General features: G+C 38.3%; 1 protein-coding gene across 1 annotated transcript in view; it reads left to right on the top strand.

Annotated features, from left to right (window-relative positions):
• Nucleotides 1–20249, top strand: part of LOC134531584 (uncharacterized) — a 916155-nt gene that overhangs the window by 718989 nt on the left and 176917 nt on the right. Inside the window, exon 11 of the mRNA XM_063367300.1 lies at nt 7403–7492. Within this exon, the coding sequence (XP_063223370.1) occupies nt 7403–7492 (90 nt within the window). The remainder of the gene's footprint in view (nt 1–7402; nt 7493–20249) is intronic.

The raw sequence follows: 20249 nt of genomic DNA, 5'->3' as shown, positions 1-20249 counted from the left end.
CACTTTAACCTTGCTGCCATATCCATATCCTCCCTGGTCTTAATTTGTATCCTCATTTTGAGCATTATCCTTTTCTTGAAGTTGCGCTCCATCTCGACCACCCCCCCAAATCCTTCACCTCCTATCCCTTCCGGGACAATGTTGTTTCCCTTAGCCTCGTCTTCTAATGTGGAATAGTAATTTTTTATATATATATATATAGCTAAGTGTTTATGTGGGTATTGTTGTAATTAGGATGTTATTTTAGTTTTGGGACTTATTAACTTTTTCCACTCACCGGCTGTTGCCCTTTGAGGGGAGGAGTGTGTGCCATTGCACATTTGTAGTAATGCGCATGCTCACTTTATCTATTTTATAGTTATTGTTTTTATTTTATTTTGTATAGCAAACTTGGAGCCATAATTTTTTTTTATTCTTGAATTTGTAAATCATCTTGTAACCAACAATTTCAGCATAATTTATATTTATAAAGCACAAGTTTCTGTGTTAAAATTTTATATTAGTTTCACAACAAAATAATTTTACTTTTGCCCATAATTAATGTTGATTTGGGAAATCGCACTATAGTGTAACTCTATTTGTTTTACATTTGCAGTCTTTCATGTCTCAACTCTATGGTCTTCTTCAGTTGCACAAAATAATACGTCTTTCTTTTTGAAGCATGTCGGCCATGATGTAACTGTTCCTAGCTTCGGCCGTTTCTTAATCTCTTGACATCAATGTCTTAATTAATTCTCCGTACACCGCAAGTGTGTGTGTGCGGAAGGCGTGGGTGGCTATGGGCGCGATTACTTCGTCACCTGAGTCATGGTGCTCCTCAGTGCCTGATGCAGCTCGTCTAATCAGGAAAGATCTTCTTTGTTACTTTCTGCATGCAGAAGAGCAACCATGAGCCACCACATATCAAAAGATAAAATTTTAACTTAGCATTTTCGGCATTGTTTTGGACTAATAATTAATTTTTTTTGACTCAACCTATGTAATTTTCAACCTCAAAATCAATGTGTTTAACTTAAGTATCTAAAGGGGCCCCTTATCTTAACATTTACTTTTACTATAAGTATGACTGTATACTCATAAATTGATATTAAACTTGTTATTGTTATTATTTAAAGTAAAAGAATTTAAATAAAAGAAAATATAAGGAACAGAGAAACGATATTGCTGTATTCATTTAACTAAAACCACTGTTTGTATTAATTTTGACTAGTATATATATATTTAACTATTTTATCCTGTAATATGGCCTCCCCAGTCGGCTCAAGGTTCTCATGATTTTCTACACGCCTAACAAGGCACCATTTAGCCCGTTCCCCATGCTTTCACTGTTGGCCTCTGTACCTCCTTGGTATTTGGCCAGGTTGAGGTAGAGAGGGCGGCAGATTGGCTAGTAGCCATTAGTACAGACTACTAGTTAATTTCGTACCATGTCTTGCACTGAGCTACCGCGAACAATCGTGCATCTTCTTCCGTGGGATTGATTCTTTTTGTGCCACCCCTAGACTGATAAGTGGAAATAGCAACGTACTTTTGGCTATAGTTGCCTCCAAATTTAACTTTTTGCCATAACTTCTCAATTTATTTCTATTCTTGACTACTGGATACCTTTTTTTTTAATCCAGTGGGGTGCAAGAAACAGTCGTAGAATTAGTTTAAGATACGGTGCAAAAGCACAGGTATTTCTCCAGCTCAAGCCTATCCTTGAAGTCTTCTTCATTGATGCCTTTACCTCTGGAATGAATTCTACACGTCTCCCTGCTTCTAGTCACCGCCAGTGAACAGTCAACAACCACATATTGTTTAGTCATATAGTTTATAATTCTGCATTGGTTGGGCTAACAGTTAATTTTATAATTTATTGATGTTATATTTTTTGTGGAAACATGATTGCTAAATTTGTATCGGTTATAACCTTTTCGTAATTGATAATTTGTAACGGCTGGGGCCCTCATTAAAAATCATAATTATAATGATATTTGTAATTTTGTAACTTCTGAAAATATCAAAAGAAAACAATGAAAACCAAAAACAAAAAACAATAAAATTGGAAAGCCTTAAGCAAACTTCTATTTTATTTATTACTTCAAATAAGATCTACTTTCTACTTCTCATTGTGAGAATGTTTCACCCTTGTGTACCTCTTATTATATTGTTTTGTGTTTCGCCTACTTAAAGCAGCTTCCATGGGCTTTTATAACTAAATTAATATATAAAGTTTTCTTTAACTACACAAGGGCTGTAAGAACCCCTAGAACGGAAAAAGTACCGAGTTCCTCTATGTAAACATCCTAGGTACTGCTCAAATAGGAGTGACCAGAGTTCGCTACCCTGCACTTGCTTAGCCTTACATACACAGTACCCAACCAACATTTTGTATTCATAAAGCTTAGGGAAAAGTCCAAAATACTTGGTGATGAGTATTCCTGTAGCTTCATATTTCATTATCCCCGATTTACCCTGATTCACAGGATTGAACTTTTACAGATTTTCTTGTTTATAGTTCGATGCTGTGCCTTCATAATTTATTATTATTATTACTACCCGCGTCGGGAAATGAACAGTGTACTCGGGTGTAACAAGCTGTCAGGTTAGCTTGCACAACACGGTACCTACAATGAAAGTCACGTCAGCCGGCAGGACTGACCTTGGCGCGCAGCGCCTTTAACTAGGGGTGTGGGGGGGAGGGAGTATCTTGTCCAGCGCACACGTCTCTGTTGATAAGCCACGTGCGCGGGCTGAGTTGCGTGGGCGGGCAGCCAGCCAGCGGCTCACAGCGCGCGCTCAAATGTAAACACAGAGACTGAAGTGCAGCAAAACTTATGATAATTTTAAAATTCAAAGGTCAATTTAGCTACTTTGTGTATCAGCGGACAGTTCACAAATTACTTACTACAAAAAGATTCTAAATGACAAAAAAAAATTTAAAAACAATTTTTTATTCAATTTTTTTTTTAAATTTTAATTTTAGGTATGACCTTTCAACTTAGGTATGCCTATAGACGTAACCATGCTCTGCTACCATTTTGTAATACCCCAAGTGTCTTAAGAATAATTAAATAATAAGGTAAAAAGATTGGGAAACTTTGATTACTGGGGCCCTCAATTAATAACTATAAAAGTCAACAACAGAGGCGACACTAGGAGTAAACAAAGAAAAATTTAGAGACTCCCTACGAACACTTGGGAGAAAAAGGATCGTTATTATATCTTAAATAAATAAAAACAACTGTTACGTCTATAGACTTCCTTAATTTATTAATCATTGTTCTTTCTTTTGTATAGATTAAATTTTCCTTAGTAACATCGGTTGTTTATTGATAAGTTATCTTACTGAAATTCCTCACCATTACACTTATTATATTATATATTTTTTGAACTTATTGACTATCGGGCCGGCCCTGAATGTTTAACAAAAATAACAATACTTAAAAACATGAATGAAATCAACATTGGTAACTTTAAAGGTTGTACATAAAGTCCTTGCAAAACCATAATATAAACTTCTTCTCCTCGAACTGCTTTTTACTGTCCGCTGTCTTAACTGGGTTACACTATTTCTGAGTTCGTGAATAAAAAGATAGAATTATGCGGGTATCACCCGGGGCTGTAGGTATACGGTGATCGAGGTAGTAGGCCTAACGATGTTGGATTCTGCGCAGGAACAGACTCCAGAGGTTCTGGCAGAGGAATTTGGCTGCCCCAAACTTGGAACCCTGTCTGAAACAGAGGTCCAAATTCCAAAGAATTAGACCTGTTTCCAGACAGTATACTTAAATGGCGCAAAAGGCCAATATAGGGATATTAAAGGGGGGGAATGATGTCAAGACTTACCAAAACAGGGTGTTGGTCCTGGCGCTCAGGAGAGGGCATCTCGTCCCCGAAAACTCGAACCACGATTCGCGGTAGCCACGGAAGTCATCATAATTAATTAAAAAATAATTTATATAAAAATACTAAGTTTCTCTACTTTCAACCAAACTACTGACTGGTTAACAATTTTAGCTAGGGACTCCATCCCTCTAGTCTGAGAAGACTACATAATATACGATGTCGATGATTCGCCGAAGATCGCAGATACAAACGGTACCAGTCAGTCAGGAGGCGCGCACCGAAGTAAGTTCAGAGCGGGATATCACTAGAATATCATAATCGCGGGATCTCTAGAGAATGGGAGGGGGGGTAGGCTCTGAACCGAAAATTACCGAGCCCACCCGAAGGTGTCCGGCATAAAAAAAATTAGATCTTACTGGAGTGACTGCGCGACTGAGGCGCTATCTTTTGGTGGCGAGAAGAAGTACTAATAAATTGACTAGTGACCGACGAGAGTGTCAAGCTAGGGGGTAATGGAGTAACCAGCGGTGCCACCTAGCGGCCTGAGTCATAAGGAGGGAAAAGGTTGTCGTTACCTCCGCGCGAGCGCTGTAGTGTTGGCGCTGCCGACGCCCACAAGTGGCGTTTGTTACCACAGCCGTCGCTAGGTGTCGTTAAAGTCCAGAATCGTAACTGCGGCTGTCAAGCCTGAGATGGCCTTGACTCCGGTTAACGTCCCGGTGCGGTCGTCGCTCCTAGCCTCACTTCTGAGAAGAAAGGGTGGGTGAGCAGGAGGGGGATGGCTTCAAAAAACGCATGGTCTGTGGGACACAAGGCCCACGGGATCCTCCTGTCGTGTCTTGCTGCTAGTGAACCTTATACCGATTCGTGACAGAGTTAGCAGGGCTCAGCACTGCTTCACAAGCTGCTCTAGGCAAAAGTGGTCCCGTGAAGAAATAAAGTTACCGGCCCTCGACGTGCCTGGAGGCGGGAGAAATATTAGCCAGAATGCTAGCCCAGCATGAGGCTGGGAAAGAAAATCAGCTCGCCTCTGAGAACAGAGGCTGAGGGCCTGGCCGTAAAGAAAATAAGATGAGAGAAAAAAATAATAATATTTCCAAAAAATATTTAAGATTACAAAATTTTAAATAAAACGTGCCTAAATCCCTAATACACGGCACAATACATAAAACTAAAACAGATAAACTAAATCTTGGAACATTTAATCATGCAAATCTTGACATTCGATATGTTAAAGAAGAGAGTTGGCATCAGAAAAGACGGGGTGCTGAGACAGAAGAGGAAATTTTGACCCTGCATGTTGCAATAGTGGAAGTAATAAATGAATAAATTTCAAACTGCTGTGCCAATATAAAGAGGCTTGTCAAAAGTTATAAAAACATTTACAGTTCGATGAGGTCTAGGTTTTCATCGATGATTTTCCGAGCCCTGAATTTATGATGACCTATCAGTTCTGCATGTCATAGATGAGGATGTACATTGTATCCACATGAATGTTACATTTCGAGCATAGGTATTGTAACGACTTCCCAATGTCTGAACTGTTCATAAATTTTTGACAACTTTATTTTTAATAAGTTCACCACCTGAGCTTGATATTTCAAATTAAAATGTGACCTTTTTCGCTATTTATTATATATAATCAAAGTGCACAATGCGAGTAATATTGTCACGGAGGGCTCCTTAACTCCAAGAGTACATTGTTTTTGCATGTAGTAACATACATACCTCTTGCACAACATGAGCGTTTGCAAGAACTTTTTCATTGTGCCATTGGGTGGTATATCATTCTCTGGTCCAAGAAGAACATCTGAAAGGCGATGATGTTGTTCAGTGGGAAAGAAAAATCTACTTCTAAAAAATGCGAGCACTCACCATCGGTATGCATTATGACAAAGCACTAACTCGCCTTTTTGGACTCTTGCACCCTCCCATTTTGGTCGAGCAACGTAATTATCGCCACTACAGTAAACTTTCCATTATACGAACATTCCTGTACTTCAGGTACAAATAAATTAAAGTTAGTTGCTCACATCAAATGCATAAAAATACATTTTGGTGTTTGGACATTGATTACAACTGTATACTTGTACGAGTACTTTGTAAATATTAACAATTTCAAGAAAAATAATTTTCATGTATAAAGTGCTTTGTTAAAAAATAACCATATTGATTAAAGGATAATTTGATGTTATATATTTAAATAAAATATCCCTTCATTTTAAGTAATTTTTTTTAAATAACTATATATGAAACGAAACATAGGACCATGCATAATTATACATTGCCGTAACTCCAAAATCTGCACTTAGGGTTACACAAATAAATAAAGATTTAATTTACAGTATATTTATAATTTAGTGTTCTCTTCCACTTTGACCAAACTACAATATATCAAGAGTCCAGCAGGACTGAGTTACATAGTATTTATTTATTGCTTTAAGATGTCTTCTTTCACCATGACAAGATTACTTGACATAGAGGTAAGTTGAAAAATAATGGTTCATGGAAAGGGGATAAATGGATTAATTATTTGTTACCTAGCCACCTTCCACCACAAAGAAACTATCAGACATCGAGAAGCAAGTAGGAAACACATGGTAACATTTATCACTTGACCGTTCTTGTTTACTTTCGCAGACACTTGACTACCAGTGAGTGGTGGAGGAGATGTGGGAAAGCAGACAATTATTTAATGTCTTAAGGGTGGGCGATACAATAACCTACTATTATTTACACCATTTTATTTTCATCACTTAAGTACCATTATTATTCTGTGAAGTCCCTTCCTCATACCATTTTTTTTTTAACTCACTTCTCTTTTTGTACCAAACTATCCCCTCACATACAGCATACCATAAAGGATTTTACCCAACCCCATTTGTATCCATAATTTGGACCATGTGCATCATAATTATTATTGTTTGGCATGCATACCATACAAAAGAATCAAGATAAATTTGTTTGGTTATAATATAACTTTCATTAAATTAATTTTGTTTGCATTTTATTTTTTAATTATGGAATTTATTTAATTAAATATTTTTTTGTATAATAGTCTTGAATTTTTAATTTTGAATAATAATATTCTAGAAATTATATTGTATCTTTTGAAGGGCGATATACTGATGAATGCTGAAAATTTGATAAGGAGATCGGGAAAATTTTAATATGTTTTAATACAATTTTTTTTTGCAATATTTGGGAAAAATTCATAAAAATGAGGCACCTATTCAAAGCAATTAAATGTGCCTAATTAAGTGGAAAAATTAACACTGAAAATAGAGATAGAAAAGCAGAACTAACTAGGTAGCCTAGGCACAGAAAAATATCCCTTAAATTTCATATTAGGTTAAATACATTTAGTTCAATTAATGTTTCTGGTGTGATAATATTAAGTTTAGATAATCTTGGACAATAGTAATAATTCTGCTGTTTTGATGTGCCCTTCTACCCATAATTTTGCAGGCTAGGGTATGTTATGCAATATTTATATCTATGAATTATAATTTTCAAAATTTTTAGAACATCTTGCCTGCAAATTAAACTGTACATTTGTGGTGGTGTGCAGCTGTTGATGGTGCTGATCAAGGTCGCAGACATCTCGAACGAGGCTCGGCCTTTGAATGTGGCTGAGCCATGGCTGGACCGCCTCTTACAGGTATGTGTCTACCGCCTTTATCTCCGAGGAAACCTTCAAATAGAACATGAAATCAAAGATTTTACTCTGAACCCAACCAATTAAATGTTTATTATTATATTTAAAACCATTCTTTCATAAATTATTAAATTACGCTTCCTGGAGAAGTTTTTGAAAAATATTTTTTTTTAGCAGTATAGAAAAAAAAATATTAAAATGCTTCCACAAACGTCTGTATGGCTTACAATTTTTTATTATAGGAATAAAACCGGGACAGTGTATTGCTTTTTAATCAAAAAGTGAAATTTAAAAAATCATTATACTAGAGCACTCTCACATAATCCGAATAAGAAGAAAAAACATAACTTTGTTATTATTTTACAGATATAATTTAGCAGTCCGCCACTATCATAACACACTGTGGTGAAAAAATTGTTTATAACACTCTTAATTCAAATACTAAATGATTTTATCATTTTAATCTCTTTTAATAATGTTTTAATTTTTATTTTTCAGAATTACATTGTTGTTGTTGTTTCGTGTAGGATATAGCTGTTGTGTAGATTAACTGAAGAGCTGGAGGACCCTCTAAAGGTAAAACAATCATGCAGTGTTACTGCCGTTGTGTAGTTAAAGAAACCCTTAAATTAATTTTGTTATAAAAGCACTGGAAGCTGCTTTAAGTGGGCGAAAGACACAACAGTATACTCAGAGGTACACAAGGGAGAAACATTAAAAAAAAGGAACTTTCTTCTCAAAATATGAAGTATAAAAAGGATCGTTTATGACTAAATAAAAAAAAGAAATTTGTTTAAAGCTTACCCCTTTCATTGTTGATTATGTTTTTCATTATTTTCTTTGATAGTTTCAGAAATTACAAAATTACACAAATCAGAACTACTGGGGGCCCCGGCTATCAAAATTTATCAAATACAACAGATTTGTAATTTTAGCTGGAAAATAAAATTAACATTTTTCTTTGACATAATCAAGCTTTCACAAAAACTAACATAAATAATTTAACTAATTTGTTGCCAACCAGTGTAGGACTTCGTATATTCTGATTTAACAATATCTGATCGTTGACTGTTCACTGGTAGCGACTAGAAGCGAGATAGATGTGTATAATTAATGTCCATGTAAGAAGCCCGCATGAAAATTTAGTTGAATTTTGTGATGGGCTCGAGCAGGAGAAAAACCTACACTCTTGCACCATCTCTTGGACCTAACTGGACCCAATAATAAAAAGTATTAAGTGGTCAAGAATATAAATTAATTTGACGAGCGACATGAATCAAAAAGTCAGGTCAAAAAATAAGTAGGGAGCAAACTATAGGCAGAAGGGCGTAGAATTTTCTAATTACCATTATGAGGGTGTAATGAATAAATTCACTCTCTTCAAAGCTGCACTTCATAGCCTCGCACGAGTCAACATACGTGATTACCTAGTAATCTGAACTAAAACGACTAGCAATCTAGAAAATAAAAAAATAACTGGGGATCACTCCCAGACTACAAGGGATCACATCCAGCGAGTTAGTCATGTTGAAACTGCTTCTGAATACAGTCGCGGGCAAAGCACCGGAGAGATACGACCACGGTGATGATAGAAGGATGAATAAAGCAATCCATAGGGCTGCATGTAGTTAAAACTTGGGTTAAGGGCCCGGAGGCCTAGGAAGTAGAGAAACTGGCCTCTGATTGGCTGGAGGTGGCCTCGACCAAAAGAAAAAATAAACCAATGTGACTTGTGGCCTAACTTAAGAGCCATCGGAGGTCACTCGCGCTCCAAAAGGCAGCGTGTTCCATCGGGGCATGGAAGAAACAGACTCAGGTTTGTTCACTAAAGTCCTGCAAGAAGGACTAGCGTAAGCCTGGCACTTATGGGCCCAGCTGGTTCGCGCTCTGTCGGGCATAAAGTAAACTAGAGAGAGGAGTGAAAGCGGCCGGTAGAGGTCGCAGAACTAAAGTTAAGTGGTTGTCATTTTCGCAGCGAGATGCTGAAGGCAGGCCTTCCGCCGGCCAGCCAGAAGACCTTGATTTAGGCTCGCCGGGAGCTGAGGTTAATGACGCAGTCGGTGCCCTTACAGGAGTTATTAGAAAAGAGGGAAGGGGTTTCTGCTGGCTCGTGAGATAATTCTTATGGCGAGTACCTATACGTGCCCGACAGCCCTGAAATATTAGAATGGGGCATGACTGGAGCTGCTAACCTAAGCTGAGCTCTGGGAAGTGGGCTGCCCTGGGAGGACGCTTAGGAAAGTGCTCTTGGTCATGAAGCCGGACACTGTTACTGGTCGCATTCGCGGCCCGAGGCGGGAAAACAAATGATGGCTAATACTAGCCTGGGAAATCACATTAGGCTATCAGTTGCAATGCTTGGAAAACATCGCTGGACTCTAGTAGGAAAGATTGGATCAGGATAAACAACCAAATTTAAAATAGAGAATTTAAGTGAAAAATAAATTAGTGTCAAATATTTCAAATTTGCAGCATTGTAGATAGTTATTCAGTTGTTTATTTATTTATTATGGTTGAGCATTGCATTTAAGATGTTATGTAATTTGTGACCAACATGGACCTATTCTATTTTTGATGTCGTTAAAACTTTGTATTCGAAGAGTTTGTAAGGTGAAGTTAATTTTAGTAAATACTACTTGTTATGTAAGATTAGATTTAACTAGCTATTTGTTATCGATTTCAGTGTAATTTATTGCCCCTGTAAATTCAATATGGTCGTTTAGGCAACAGGTTTGGGCTGGTTCCATATTTAATGTTTTATTAATTTGTAATTAAATAAATAGAAGGTCTACTTTGTTACAGGGTTGAGTCATGATTTTGTAAGAGGTAAATTTGTGAAAGTTGTTGTAAAATATTATGCAAACAGGGTTGGTTTCGACATTTTAAATTTTCTGTTTTTTTTTTTTTTTCATACATATGGATTCTCATTTCCCATGCAGAATTATTTTTTTATATTCATCGATGTCTCACAAGAATTTCTTTTTTTTTTTTTGGCAAGGACACGATCCACAATGCTGAATTATTCTGGCATTCTCATGCTAAAATATAATTTTGTGTGAATGAAGTGTTCGATACAGCTTCTCTGGTGACTTGGCCAGAAATAAGTTATTTCCACCTTGTGCCATAAATTTGATATACTTGGCACAAATTATTTTTTACCTAAATCCTCTACCATTAACTTTGTTAGACCATTGTGCATCCTTTTCCAATCTTTCCTACAAAAGTCCCACCAATTTTTCCCAATGCTTCAATGTTTACCCTGATGTGATTCCGCCTATACTAGAATTAGCCTCATTTTTCTCCCTGCCTCGGGCTACGAATGCGACTAGTAACCATATCCGAATTTTGCAACAGGGACTGCTTTTCTCAGCATCCTCCCAGGACAGCCCACTTCCTAGAGCTCAGCTTAGGTTGGCAGCTCCAGTCATGCCCCATTCTAGGGCTTTCGGGCAAGTATCGGCGCCCGGCATAAACGATTTCTCACGAGCTAGCATACTCTTCCCCCTGCATCTTTTCCAGGAATACTGCTCAGAGCAACAACCTGGGTCATTAACCTCGCCTCCTCGAGGATACCCCGATCGCTAGTGAAAGGCCTGCCTCCACCATCTCGCGGTGAAAAAGACAAATAAGTACTTAATTTTAGCTCCCCGAACTCTAGTAGCCATCATCTCTCCTCTCCCAAGTAATTTGTAGCCTTACAGAGCGCAAACCAGTTGATCCCATAAGACCAGGCTTACACTAGTTCCCCTTCGCGGGACTCCTGCATACTATGCACCTAGTCAGTTCAGCTCGTTCCCACGCGATTAATCTCCGATGCCCCTTAAATTTAGGATACCAGCCAACTTCATTTTTTTTTCTTTTGGTTGTCGGAGTGAGTCCTCCGCTTGCTATTTCCAGCTAATCAGAGGCGTTTTCCCCACTCCCTAAGCCTCCGGACCTCTGGCTCCACTTTTAACTACATTCAGCCCTCTAGATCATGAGATTCGTCCTCCTGTCGTCATGGCGGTCGCATCTCGCCGAAGCTTTTAGCCTACGACTTAATTAAGGGAAGTGATCCCTAAAGTTTGGGAGTGTTCCCTAAAATTTTTATTTTTTTTTATTTACTAGTTAGCTAATTTCGTACTATTTCTCGCGCCGGGCTACCGTGAGCATTCGTGCAGCCTCTTCCGAGGGAGTGATTCTCTTCATTCCACCCCTAGACTGTTGAGTCCAAGATTTGATGCATGATTTGGTCTAGCATTTAATGCAAGAAAAAATCGAAGAGATGGTGCTAGAGCGCAGGTTGTTCTCCGGCTCAAGCCCATCCCTGAAGTCTACTAAATTTATGCCTGTCCCTCTGGAGTGAATGCTGCGAGTACTTCCCACTTCTAGTCACTGCCTGTGAACAGACAACGATTAAATATTGTTAAATAAAACTATACATAGTTCGGCACTGGTTGGAACAATAAATATTTCAACTTTTTATTTAAATTTAATAACTTTTTTTTTTGTGAAAACATTGTTGGTAAATTTGAAAAATGTATAATCCATTTGTAATTCGTAACATCTAACGGCCCTGGCCCCCAACATTAATTCTTACCATTTTAATTTTGTAATGTTACACCTTGTCAGTCTTTCCTGATGACTGGGGGTAACTCGTGGATCTTTTGGTTTCAGCAGGCAAAATAACGATTTTGTCCAGGCATTAGTTCCTCTGTTTTTATTTTACTTTTGGTTAATTTCTTTTATATAATGTAAGAATATAATATAAGTTGATTAACAGAAAACATATACAACATGGTTTAAGATCACAATATTGAAAGAATGGGGCTGGCGGTTTGAAGTTACTAGGCGAAGTGGAACAGCTGACAGGACGTAGGGGGCATTAGTCATCCGGCCTGTGGAGACTGATCTGGTCCTTGGAAAAGTACCCGGTACTTGAACCCTGGTACTTGGTGCCTGGCACTTGGTCCCTGTCTGTCAACAGATCCGAAACACATATGTTCAGGACTGATTCACAGACAGTTGGTGAAATAGGCAGAAAATGCCTTCTAGTCACGATGATGGTCGGGGAGTGATGGTAGTAAAAACTCACCAAACAGGGTAATGTCTTCCAGGATCTGCCCGGTTGTTGAGCACACAAACCTGCCACAGGTGTTTCATGATAATAAAAAATTAATTATTTACGAGGTCTAATACATGACTACTTTTACGAGCAAGATCTATACGGACTGACTAACGCCTAAACACTACCATTGTGGTAACATCCCTTGTCTAATTTGATCACATCTCAAAAGAAAAATGGAGAGGCGTCCCCATGATGTAGGTACGATGCAGTCAGTCCCGAATCGCTGCGTGCCGTAAGTTTGGGGCGACCGAGATTCGTAATGTTACGCCCCTCGTGCCACAACATTAAATTATTTTAAATTAATTTAAAAAAACCTGGAAACTGCTGGGCAAAAATAATAAGAAAAAATAAAGTTATTTACCAGAGGTGGCACGAGGTGGTGAACAAGACAATTTGTAACACCCTGTACACAGGCAACTTGGGAGCTAGTGGATCTTTTAAAAGAAAATAGGTGAATATGAAACAAATAAATCACCACATAGGTAGGTTGGTCTATAGGTTTCCCAGTTTATTCAGCCTAATTAAGTTCAACGTGTTTGTCAATAGTTTGGATTAATTAAGTCTCACAAATAACGGTGTAGACAAGATTTCAAGATTACTTAACGGTGGGCCGGCCCGATATTGTTAAGACAATTTATATTATATTAATTACACATCATTACAGAACAAAAATTGAAATATTCCACCATATTAGATTCTTTCACTGATTACATTGATTATCGTTTCTGATTATTTTACATACTCTCGTGGATTAAGTTTTTAAGTCACTGTTCGCTGGTTTGCATTTAATAAATTTAGTTCATTGTAAGGGAGAGATATAGATATAATATCACCCGGGTCTTCAAAGTATGACGTTGGGCCGGGAAAAATTCTCTTCTTAAGGGGACTCGGAGCTCGAGGTCCCGAATAACATGCTGGGAGCTAATTCGTCCCCCAACACTTGGACCCCGTCTGAAACACAAGTCAATTCAGACGAATTAGACCTGCTTCCAGAAAGTCAAACGTAGCTGGCGCAAGAGGCCAACCAACGGGAATTTGGGGAGAAGGGGACTGGAGTACTCACCAAACAGGGTGTGGCTCCAGGACTCACGATATCATCGCGCAGAAGACCAGGAGGCGCGGACCGAAAACCACGTGGAGGCCACGGAAGAAACCATAAATTAGGAAAATTCGAAGAAGTTATAGTTTAACTAATACCTAACTTGCTGCCTAATGACAAGACTGACTGGCTACTGTTCAACTGGGATCACATCCCCTAAGACTACATCTTTAATTGAAGGCGATTCCATCGTAGCCACGACAATAGATGGCGAGAAGGTCTGCCCGACCTGCAGCGCGGTTAGTAGCCAATGTCAAAGTCCCTTGACGACGGAACACGCTCCTAATTAAAACGGGCGCTAAGGCCCTAGGGAAAAGGAGGGGGAAGGTTCGGTTCTAGGCCAAAAATTTTCGAAGGAGTCCGAGGCGGGTACTGCCCGATGTCAGCGCGACCTACTGAGGTGTGGCTAAACCAAGTAGAGGTCGTCTCGCACGAGGCGGCTGCTAGTAGCATGTAGCTTATGGAGAGGACTCAGCCAGCGCTCTGGTGGCTGGGGGAAGAACTACGGGGTACCGGTTACTGTGGGAGATTCCAGAGGGCAGGCGTTCCACGGGTGCTCAAACTCCCAGGGGAAGTGATTCGCAAAACTACCGCTAGGTGGCATAAGCATGTACATTTGGGACTAGTGTGGTGGCCTTGGGCAGAGGCCGACCCTGGCCGGGGTTAGTGGCCGGTCATCGCTCTGGTCCAGTGTTCTCAGGAAAACTTGGAGAGGTGGGGTGTGTAGGGCTGCTGATGACAGTGGGAAAGATGCTCTACAGGACCCGGAGGCATGACTATACTTTGGCGAAGATGATTCGCGATCGTGTCAAGAAGTGCTCGCGTCAAGCAAGGTCTTGTAAGTGGCCTGCGCTAAGAGCTTGCAAGTCATAGTAGTTCTCGTCATGGATCGGAGGCGAATTACAGGCAACATCCGTGCGCCAAGACGGAAATAACAAAGGACTCGACAAAAATCGGATCTAGGGCTGGGAAAAATTGGGGAGACAGGTCTGACAAAGACTGAATGGGAGTGTACAGGAAGAGGAACACATTTAAGTTCTTGCAGTAAAGGAATGACTGGTGACATTATTTAATTAAAAAAACTCAAATTTAAAATTGTGCCAAAAATACTAGTTGGCGGCACATTAATTTCTAAGAATACCAAAAGAAAATATTGAACATCTTAACTAACAATAAAAAGGGGAAGCTTTAAGCAAACCTATTTTTTTTATTCATAAGGACATAGACCATCCACCTTTCTAGTTCCTATTGCGAGAACTAATTCTTTTTTAAATGTTTCTCCGTTGTGTACCACTGAGTATGCGCTGTTACTGTTTAACCCACTTAAAGCATTTTCCTTAACTTTGATAACAAATTTTATTTCAAGTTTTCTTTAACCACACAAGGGCAGTAACATCCTCCTCTGCGATGTTGGCTTGACTCAAAAATAGTAAGATTAAAAACCGGGGCAAGAATAGCCACCGAAAATGCTTGAATATCTGCCATTGTCACATCTCTTATTCAACTAAAACAGGACATTAAACATTGTCCGAACCATGTATTCGGTTGTCATAAAAACTGCCGTGAAGAATACTGTAAAATAAAAAAATATATGAACGATCATAATAGTATGCAGTTGATGAAAGAGTCGAGGATTATGGAAGTCATTGAAAAGACTTTCGATCCCATGGTGATCAAAATAAAAGCTGATGAACTCATTCTGATCAAAACTACAAATCTAGCTGTGCGATATATGAGAAGGGTAGCTAAGTTTCAGATGAAAAACTGATAAAATTTGCCAAAAGTGGTTCTTATCACACATGTTGAATGGGAGCTGGAATGGCCCATATCAGTTGTCCCAGTTGTCACTTTAGCCCATGGAAAAACAAATTTTGTCGAAGTCCAGGAAATAACTTCCAAACTGTGATTAAAGTAAGAGAGAAACGACATTCAGTTTGCTGTCTTCAGTACAAAGTCGGCTCTCCAAAGAAAGAGACGACCGAACAACACATCTGGCACTGTTTTGGAGTATCGTCCAAATGACGAGGAAATTTTATGACCAGAAGAACTTGGTTAAAAGATGAAGTTAATCCTTGAAAACCTGAACGGGGACGCAACATTACTGCATATTTATGAGTTGGAAAGTACTACAACATGTCAACACGAGAAAACTAAATGGAGGGATGCTTGCATTAACAGACTTATAGCATCTAATTTCAATTCTGTGGTTGAAAGAAGACCACACAAATACTGCCACTGTCCATAAAAACAATTTTGTATCACAGAGCTAAATTCCAAGGCCGTTAAATTTGGACGAGTGAACAAAAATATGGCAAAGAATTTTTGTTCTAAAATAAAAAAAACCAGAAGTCGAAGATTGTGTTTTTTTTACATCCATGAATTCTATTTTTCGGACCATCTCTTGATGGACTAGTGGTAACGATGGTTTGCTAGAATTTAAATGCTTGCTTTTTGGCGGGGGAGAATAAATTCAAGACTAGGTTTCAAAAAAGAAAAATATGTGTCTAGAAGAAAAAACATGTGCAGTTTTTTCTGAAGAAAACGCTGTCTGCAATAGAAAATATTGTGACTTTGTAGTTTATACTAAAAATTAGTTCCAAACTGAAAGAATTTTGTTCGACAAAGAAATTTGGTAGAAATGCATACTTCCAAAAATACAGCAATTTTTTGAAGAATGCTTACATGCAAAGGTAGAAGATCCATTAATTTCACGAGGACTAAAGACGGGAGAGCCTAACTTTATAAAGGAAGTTCAAGAAACACGAAAGAAAAACATCAAAAGGGATTATTACGTCGGTCGTGGTTTCCTAATGTCACTCAATGTTTATGCATTTGTGCTTCTGTTTTCCACACTGTTATATGATCGTATTTTAAATACGAATTTTTAAAGAATTCTGATATTAAACATACAGTTTATGTTTATATGTTAATTAAATTAAAACCTCCTTATTTATATGAATTTATTATTTTACTAAAAGTAATTTTATTTGTATCGTAGAATTCCAAATTCTTGAAAGACTATAATTTCCCTGTTTTAAAACGTATGCCCACATATTAATTTAATCTTAGTTGTTTTATTAAACTGATTTCTATGTATTAATGTTTGAAATTTTTTAACGTGGAAACTACTTCTATTATTTTTATGATGCCATTTCAACGGATTTATCAATGTACATACTTAAAACTATATTTGTTAGCTCTTTGTAAAATTACAAGAAAATATTTTCTGGTCAGAGGATCAATGTTAAGTACAGCCTATAATTTTGTGTAGTATGTGTTTCTGTACATTTCAGGAGATACTTTTCATATTATTTCACTAAAGGATTTAGTACAAATTAAAGTGGTTATTCGTTTCATGATTGATTAGATTTATAAAATCGGAATTTATTTTTATTTTTATGCTCATGCTGGAAATTGTATCTAAAAACGATCAGAACCATATCTGAACTGAGATTTTATCTCAGAAACTCTCGCAATATAAGTCACAATAAACTTTAAATATTATCTAAATTGCAGATGAATAAATTGAGACAGCACAAGTTACTGTATTTGACCATTGTTTTAATTGAAAATGAATGTAAACTAACGTGTGAGTAAATAACTCTCATAGCATGTAAAGACTACGGAATCTAATATGGCTGAAAGTTACAGAAAATAAATGGCGAATGTTACGTCTACAATTCTGGCGAAAAGTTCCAAAAAAAAAAAAAAGAACGGTGGATTTGACATCATATTCCAATGTAGTGGAAATTTATAGAAAACAAGTTGGAATTTGTGATGTTTAATTCAAAATGGCAGAAATTCATAGAAAACATAATGGGTGATCGATGTCATTATTCAAAATGTCGGAATCAAATAGGGGAGACCGGGGCTGGTTGTCACACTTTTTACAATTCAAATTTTTATTTCATTTTGGTAAGTAATAATGACGTGATCTTATAGGAAAACAAAAATATGAACTTATGAAAAATCAGCATCTTTCTTTGAAACTTTTAAGGCTAAGAATTTTTAATTAAATAAAAAATTGTGGCGTGTGACTTCCAACCCCGCCCTGGGGATGGTTGTCTCAAGTGTCGGGGTTGGTTGTTCCAACTTTTTTTAATACAAGAAAAATCAGAAACACACATACAAATGATGTTCTTAAATTTTTTTAATTAAAAGGTAAGGGTTTATTAAATGATCTTAAAACATTAAGCATAAATTATTGATTATTTGACTAAAATACATAATATTCCCACATTCCAGATATATTGTGAACATATTTATTTATGCAGTAGCAAAAATAACTACAAAATTGAATAAAATGTCTGCAAAATATGAATATCATACACAATACTGGGTACTTTATTGCAATTAAAGTATTTTTAAATATTTTCCAACATTTTTAAAGATTTAAATTTGGTATATTTATAAATTTCAGGCTGCTCCTAATCATCACCACTTGACACATCAGAAAAACAGTTATGACATATGTAAACAAGATTTCCCGAGGTACATTTTTCATGAGACCATCCCTGGCATTCTACACACTGGACCCACGTTTCATGCAGCTTACTTTTGGAAAATGGCTCCATGCAGACTAGGCAAAAACACTCTCGCTGCACTCGCTTGTATCCCTACGCCGCTTGCTAGTTGTATTTTTTTAGTCACGTTTTGAGGTTGGTTTTCTTTGAATAGTGGCCTTTTGTCACATGTCACCTTCTTCTAATAATCTCTTTACTGGAGTGTCTGTTAAAATCGACGTTTCCCTTTTTCTAGCATTGTTGCGGACTGTTTTTCTCGCTCCAGTCTTAGGAAATGGCCGAATGACTTCGGGACTGATTGTTAACGCCTTGCTCATACCGCTGCAAGAAGGGATTTGATCAGGCTGATCTTGGTGCGGTACTCCTCGTTTGTTGGCTTGTATTTCTTCAACATCTACACTGGTGCTGGTTTGACGATTTGTTTTTGTTGGAGTTGGCGTGACTTCATCAGCGACTTGGTTGCTAGGATGTGGCCGATCGGTGATGAAACTGGGTACAAAATCAGATTCTGTAAATATGTCTCGGTTGAAGGGGAAAATTCTCATTCTGAACACTGCACAAATGTTACTGGGAGTCACCGCGAGTGAAAAGGACTGGCTTATCACGCCACGAATATCATAAATCGTCATGGTCTTTCCTGCATAATTTATGATTCAACTATCACAAGCTGAATTTGTGAATTTCTTTAATGGCCCATAAACTGACCTGTCCAAAGGTTGCAATTTGTGACTGTAATGCGGCGGGAAAGAAAGCATTACAATACCATTTGAAATGCAAAATATAAACTTTCAATGCTAAGATGAGAGTTAAGATTATCTAAGAGAAGAAAAACTGGCTTCTCAGGAGTGCTTTTGGTATGGTTATGAAAGTGCTTCAAAAATTGCAAAAAGTGCGCTTCTTGCATCCAACCTGAAGGATTGGCAGCACCCCGTGAGCCGGTGGAACCATTAGTAACAAAGGGTTCTCTGTAGTTTGAAGAGTGCGGGCACTGCTTAGCATTCCTTCCCCTCCTTTCCCCTCCCCTCTCCTCCTTTCCCCTTCCTCTCCAACTTCCCCTTCCTACCCCCCTCTTCATCCCTTCTCCTCCGCGCCACCAGCGCACTCTGCCGTGTATTGTTACCGGCCTATATAATCTCGGCACCCGGGCTATTTGCTTCAGTCTTCCGGTCGTTTGACACGAGGACTGTCACTTGGGGTTGGCGTCGCGTTGGTATGTACTCGGCTGTGAAACTTAATGTGTGTAATTTTCAGTAATTAGTATGATTTCTTGTTCTTGCTTGCGCATCGTGGCCGCACGTTCACTTATTCATTTTTGCCATGTTTAGTAATGTTTGTAAATTCTCTTGGACCCTTCAGGTCAGTGCTTAATTGGATTCTTTGCCTTAGCTTCTTTTGTTCACGCCGAGTACTACCGGTAGCTTATGTAACAGTGTTTTTCTGCGGCAGTATATGGGCATGCCATGATGGCTTTGGACACTTCTTGTCAAGCCGCGTCGTAACGGTAATCATAATTGTATGTAATTTTAAACTCTTTCTTTCTTTCTTGTTGTTGCCTAGTGGCCCATATGATTGTGCTACGTTAAACTCGTCGTCAGCTTGCCCCATTTATTGAACCATTGTTTTAACCTGTATTCCCGCGGGAATCGAATTGTTATATGCATTGTATGCATTGTGATTAATAAATTGGTTTGCTTGTTATTAAGTATTTTTGGACTTTATTTATTGCAGCACGAGCGCACCACTGCCGTGGTAGTACGGCAACGACCCCTTGTTTGTGTTGATTTCCCGTTTCAGTTGTAGGTGTGAGTACAACTTCTGCGCTACTCTGCTTCGGCAGTGGTTTTGCTGTGTTTTTGCTTGTTTTCTTTCATGACCATGAGCGGCTCGGGAGTCAGCTGGATCTACCGGCTTCACAGCGACGAGCTGATACGGTATCTCGAGGAGAACCAGCTGCCTGCCTCAGCGAGCGACACCGTGGCTGACATGCGCGCCCGGCTCGTTCAATTCATACGCGAGGTCAGTGACGTCTCG

Source organism: Bacillus rossius, chromosome 5 (assembly GCF_032445375.1).
Source record: "Bacillus rossius redtenbacheri isolate Brsri chromosome 5, Brsri_v3, whole genome shotgun sequence".
NCBI classification, from domain to species: domain Eukaryota; kingdom Metazoa; phylum Arthropoda; class Insecta; order Phasmatodea; family Bacillidae; genus Bacillus; species Bacillus rossius.
This window is presented reverse-complemented; position numbering and strand designations above follow the sequence as displayed.